Consider the following 6282-nt stretch of genomic DNA (forward strand, 5'->3'; position numbering starts at 1 on the left):
GAGGAAAATACATAAGGCTGTGGGTTAGGCAGATTTTTTTTTTTTTTTTTTTTGTATTATCATTTTATCTTTTTGTAGACACAGGGTCTCTCTGTGTTGCCCAGGCCAGCCTTGAACTCCTGGGCTCAAGCAATTCTCCTGCGTCAACCTCAGCCTCCCAAGTAGCAGGAGGGAGAAGATGAAGAAGTCATAGGTGTGGATTGAAGGAGGGCTGGTGCAGTAGCAGGAGCAGATGCCGTGGTGGGAATCTGGGCTCTTGTAACTTACTTGTGCCTTTTGAACCTGCTGGAGCTTGCTATCTATAATCCCTTTCCCCTTGAAGATGGAGTGCTGTTCCTAGGCCCACCTTCTAGTGTGGTAATCATGATGGATTGCTCCAATTTCAGGATCACCTAATGTCCCACTCTTAGGCATTCTGTCTCTACTGGAGCCCAGTAGCAAGCTAATAGCTTCTTCTCAAAGAGGAATATTGTCTCAGAACAGAGCATTACTTAGCTCTAAACTCTTATGGGTCCATTTTGTGACTCTCCTATTAGGACTTGACAGAGGCTTCATGCAGCTCATCTGCCATAAATACTTTGAGCATCACTGGGTCTGCCAAGTTAGAAGGCCCACAGGGCAGCTGCTTTTACTACAGCTGGAACTGGCTGCAAAGCCTTCCCCTGCTCGAGACCCCACTCATACTATACAGTTTTATAAGTGATTTGGTCAAAGTTTAGAAGTAATATTTTCCATCATGGCAGAAGTTGCGTTCCAAATCCAAAGAGGCTCCCAACTTCAAAAGGCAGGGGTGGTACTGAAGAGTGACAGACCACATCCAGCACACTAGCTATGCTCTTTGTATCGGCCTCTCACTGCACATACAGTGTTGTACTCATGAGCACCGTAAAGACTATTTCTTTGGTGGTTTTATCTCCAGCCTTATTAAGCGACATCCCTGTGGTTTAGCTTAAAAACCATAATGAGGCCAGCTCTCTAAATTCATTCGAACCTCAGTTCAAAAGAGTGATTGATAGTGCAGTTTCTTTGAGTGGGTTTTGCATTTCAGAGTGTGTAAGGAAGCTTTTGAGCACGTTTTTAAACTTTAATAAGAATCAGCTTTGTTCTTTGTCTGGACAGATGTGATGCCAGCATAGCCAGACTTTCTGCAGAGCACAAAACGACCTATGAGGGGCTCCAGCATTTGAACAAAGAGCAGCAGGCTGCCAAACTTATCCTGGAAACAAAAATCAAAGATGCGGAGGGACAGGTACGACCTGTTTCAGGTAGCTTTTGGAAGCAAGTAATTTGTTCTTAGCTAAGAATAACATGGTGTTGATTATTTCTTACAGGAGAAACCAGCTGGGGCGCCTAGGATGGGTCGATGCCAATCATAGGCGTTGTTTCTTGGTTTCTTCCTTTCCTATTTCACTAGAGCCCTTCATGTGTGTGGCAATCAAACCACCCAAATTTTTTGGTATAGTCCTAATTCTTTCCCCACCACCCACATTCCTAAAACAACTAATACATTGCAAAAATTCTAAATGACACCTCGAAAGCTGTCTCTTGCACAAGTGAGTGATCAAGTATTCCTTTACATGCTACCCGTCCTAATTTTTGATTCAGAAAATGATGTATTCACGGGGACTCATTGTATGTGCCACCTCATCACATAGTCTGTATGTGGGACAAAATTAGGCAAAGCTAGAGACAGGCAGGCTAATGAATATGAGAGTGTTTGACCTCAAACCTCACAGATTAAATTCACAAAGCAAAACTTTTGGCATCTCACAGTTTGTTTTTTGGCCACTTAAGAGTTTCCCTTTGCCATCATAGGGGTCTGTCTTCCAGGACGTTTTCCATAGTATCTGCCTTATTTGCTATTGTTGGTTTAAAGAGACTATTCCAATAAAATAGGAACATTTGATTAACTTACTGGATTAAATCCTTTTATACCTTAAGTATCTCCAATAAGAATATAAAGCTACTTATGTGAAAAATACAGATATTATAAAACTATGAAAAAGAATAAAAAGACAATCCAATAATAGTTTCTTTTCTGAAGAATGAGTGAGGATGGAATTATTACACCACAGATGTGGTGCTAAGGAAATCATAAGCTTCCCTGTAGTTAAGCCAAGTAAAATATGTACAGATATCCATCAAAAGAGACATACTTTCTCTTTCTTCTGGATCTGAAAAATACCACAAATCTTTAAGTAAGGAACATTGAACATTGTAATTTTCGCAGAAAAGGCAGAAATTTCACACAGGACTAGTTGTTTTTTTGAGATGGAGTTTCGCTCTTGTTGCCCAGGCTGGAGGGCAGTGGTGCGATCTTGGCTCACTGCAACCTCCACCTCCCAGGTTGAAGTGATTCTCCTGCCTCAGCCTCCTGAGTAGCTGGGACTACAGGCGCACACCACCATGCCTGGCTAATCTTTTGTATTTTCAGTAGAGATGGGGTTTCACCATGTTGACCAGGATGGTCTCGATCTCTTGACCTCGTGATCCGCCCACCTCAGCCTCCCAAAGTGCTGGGATTATAGGCGTGAGCCACTACACCCAGCCACAGAACTAGTTTTTGTTAAATTTTTGTAACGACAAGGGCAATGGGTAGTTGGTGTGAGAAAGATACAGGAGGGATCTAGTCTACCAGTTATATTGACTGGTGACCTGACTTGTTATGGAGGTAAACCTGAGACCTTGATGGACTTTGTAAACAATAAAAATTCTATTTTCTGGAGGCCAGGTGCGGTGGCTCACACCTATAATCCCAGCACTTTGGGAGGCCGAGATGGGTGGATCACCTGAGGTCAGGAGTTCGAGACCAGCCTGGCCAATATGGTGACAACCCATCTCTGTAAAAAAAAAAAAAAAAAATTCTATTTTCTGGCTGGGCGCAGTGGCTTACACCTGTAATCCCAGCACTTTGGGAGGCCAAGGCAGGTGGCTCACGAGGTTTAGAGTTCGAGACCAGCCTGACCAACATGGTGAAATCCCATCTCTACTAAAAAATACAAAAGTTAGCCTGGCGTGGTGGTGCACACCTGTAATCCCAGCTTCTCAGGAGGCTGAGGCAGGAGAATCACTTGAACCCAGTAGGCGGAGGTTGCAGTGAGCCAAGATTGCACCGTTGCACTCCAGCCTGGGCGACATAGTGAGACCACATCTCAAAAAAAAAAAAAAAATTATATTTTCTACGACTAGAAGTTTCACTGATGGTAGAAATTCCAAGGTAAGGTTGACTATATTTTATGACAGCTGGTGGAAGTTGTGGTCTTTGGCAGGAATTGGGCTTGCTCATCAGAGGGCTCCATGTAAAATTAAGTGCTTAGTGCATGATAAATATATTGGCAGTGCTACTGGTCTTGATTTTTGATGGGTGTATAAGAAAGAAAATGAAAGTGGAAAGATGAAGTAGACTTATAAATGAATTTATCAAATTAGATCGAGTCTTAATGCCGTCGACTAGAATATGGCTTACTAAATGTTTTCTGAAGTTGCATCTGAACACGTTAGATGTGGTATTTATAAGCAAGGGTTCTTTTCCAGATTTCTCAGCTTTTAAACAGAGTGGACTTGTCAATATCAGAGCAGAGCACCAAACTGAAGATGTCCCACAGAGATAGTAACCACCAGCTTCAGCTTTTGGACACTAAGTAAGCAATCAATTTATTTTTTTAAAAAAAGTGGTTGAAGTGCTTTGTGAGTTTATGCAATACGCTAATTTTTTTCTTGGTTTTTATTTATTGCACAAAGTGAAAACAATAATGGAAGTTAAAAAAAATTCTGTGTATCATATTGCCACTTTTCCTTCATAATGATTGTCTTTTGTGTTTGGATAATTATCCACCTATTCATTCAACAAGTGTGTATGGAGTATTAATTGACCTAGGGGCTGAGGATCTGGTAATGAACCCAAACCAGACTCTGTTTTTATCCTTGTGGAGTTTAGTCTAGGGAGCTGACAACCATTAATCAATGATGTAAATTAGCATCTGCTATATTATTACTAATGGTGATAAGTGTGTTGAAGGAAAGGTTCATGGTTGTGGTAGGCTGAATAATGGTCCTCTAAATATCTTTATGTCCTAATCCCTGGGAGTTGTGAATGTATTACCTTATATGGCAAAAGAGGACTTTGCAGATGTGAGTAAGTTATGGATTTTAAAATGGGTTTTATCTGAGAAGACTGATATGATCACTAGAGTCCTTACAAGAGGGAGGGAATAGGATCAGAGTCAAGAGAGACGGCCATGTGACATGGAGGTGAGACTAGGGTGATACACTTTGAGGATGGAGCAAAGGGTTCTCAGCCAAGGGACACAGGAGGCCACTAGAAGCTGTGAAAGGCAAGGAAACGATTTTCCCCTCAGAGCCCCCGGAAGAACCCACCCTGCAAGCATCTTGACTTTACTCCAGTGAAACCTAGTTCAGACTTTCAGCTTCCAGAAGTGCAAGAGAACAAATCTGTATTGTTTTCTGCCACCAGGTTTGTGGTAATCAGTTAGAGCTGCCATGGGAAGCTAATTCAGCGGTGCTGTGAGAATGAGTGACAGAGGCCTGGTTGTGGGTCTTCCTAAGGAAGGGATGTTGGAGGTGAGGGCTAAAGAGTGAAGGGGCTTTGCTATGTAAAGAGTAGGATGAGAATATATGAGGTTGAATAGCCTGTCGTGAGAGGAATATGGCATGCGGGACACTGAAAGATGAGGAGGGTGACTGGAACTGGGAGTGACGGTGAAGCAGTGGGGGCATGAAACTGCAGGGGAGGCGAGCCTACTCGCAGGTGTGATTTTCTGTGACAGCAATAGACACAAATAGAAGAAGACAGAGTAAGAAGGCCCAACCTATGTCTAATCAGAATCCTATGACAGACAACAGAGGGAATAGGGGAGAAGCAGTGTCAAAAGGGAGAATGGCAGACAAGTATACAGAATTGATGAAAGAGAAATCTTAAACTTAGGAAAGCAAATACAGGCTGGGCACAGTGGCTCTCACCTGTAATCCCAACACTCTGGGAGGCCGAGGCGGGCAGATCACCTGAGGTCAGGAGTTTCAGACCAACCTGGCTAAAATGGTGAAACCCTGTCGCTACTGAAATACAAAAAATAGCCAGGCGTGGTGACTCGGGCCTGTAATCCCATCTACTCGGAAGGCTGAGGCATGAGAATTGCCTGAACCCAGGAGGCAGAGATTGCAACAGTAGTGAACTGCGATTGCACCACTGTACCACCTGTGCAATAGAGCAGGACTCTATCTCAAAAAAAAAAAAAAAGCCAAATACATTCCAGTAGAATCAGTAAAAAGCCAAGTCTAGACATATCAGCTTGGTGCTCTAAAACTACAGAACACCAAACAAAGAAAGATCTTAAAGCAGAGAAAGTAATTAGACCAATGCTGATTCCTCAACCCTATTAATGGGGGCTCAGAGAAGGTGGTCTGGTACCTTCAGATACTGAGAGACAGGTTGTCAGCCAGTGGAAAAATAAAGATCTTTTAGACAAATGAGAACTCAAACTTAGCTGGGTGTGGTGGTGCATGCCTGTAGTCCCAGCTACTCAGGAGGCTGAGGCAAGAGGATTGCTTGAGTCCAGGAGACTGAGGCTGCAATGAGGTATGATCGAGCCACTGCACTCCAGTCTAGATGACAGAATGAGATCCTGTCTTAGAAAAAAAAAACAAAACTCAAAATGTACTAATAAACTTATGCTAATGGAATTTTAAAAAGACAGACTTCATAGCTGGGTGTGGTGGTTCATGCCCATAATCCTGCATTTTGGAAGGCTGAGGTGGGCAGATCACCTGCAGTCAGGAGTTCAAGACCAGCCTGGCAAACATGGTGAAACCCCATCTCTACTGAAAATACAAAAGATTAGCCGGGCATGGTGGTATGCGCCTGTAGTCCCAGCTACTCGGGAGGCTGAGGCAGGAGAATCATTTCAACCTGGGAGGTGGAGGTTGCAGTGAACTGAGATCACACCACTGCACTCCTGCCTGAAAAACACAGCAAGATTCTGTATAAATAAATAAATAAATAAAAAGTCTTCAGGAAAAAGGAAAATAGGCTGGGTGCAGTGGCTCATGCCTATAACCCTAATACTTTGGGAGGCCAAAGCTGTTGAATCACTTGAGGTTAGGAGTTTGAGACCAGCCTGGCCAACATGAAGAAACTATGTCTCTATTAAAAATATGAAAGTAGGTGGAAATCGTTTGAACCCAAGTGGCAGAGGTTGTAGTGAGCTGAAATCGTGCCACTGTACTCCAGCCTTGGCAACAGAGTGAGACTCTATCTCCAAAAAA

At 43.0% G+C, this 6282-nt stretch overlaps 1 protein-coding gene across 1 annotated transcript in view; it reads left to right on the forward strand.

Moving 5' to 3' along the window:
• The window catches only part of FAM81A (family with sequence similarity 81 member A), an 85596-nt gene that overhangs the window by 66091 nt on the left and 13223 nt on the right, over positions 1-6282 (forward strand). The window contains exons 5-6 of the mRNA XM_017531911.2: positions 1120-1249; positions 3535-3641. Of these exons, the coding sequence (XP_017387400.1) occupies positions 1120-1249; positions 3535-3641 (237 nt within the window). The remainder of the gene's footprint in view (positions 1-1119; positions 1250-3534; positions 3642-6282) is intronic.

Source organism: Cebus imitator, unplaced genomic scaffold (assembly GCF_001604975.1).
Source record: "Cebus imitator isolate Cc_AM_T3 unplaced genomic scaffold, Cebus_imitator-1.0 Scaffold74, whole genome shotgun sequence".
NCBI classification, from domain to species: domain Eukaryota; kingdom Metazoa; phylum Chordata; class Mammalia; order Primates; family Cebidae; genus Cebus; species Cebus imitator.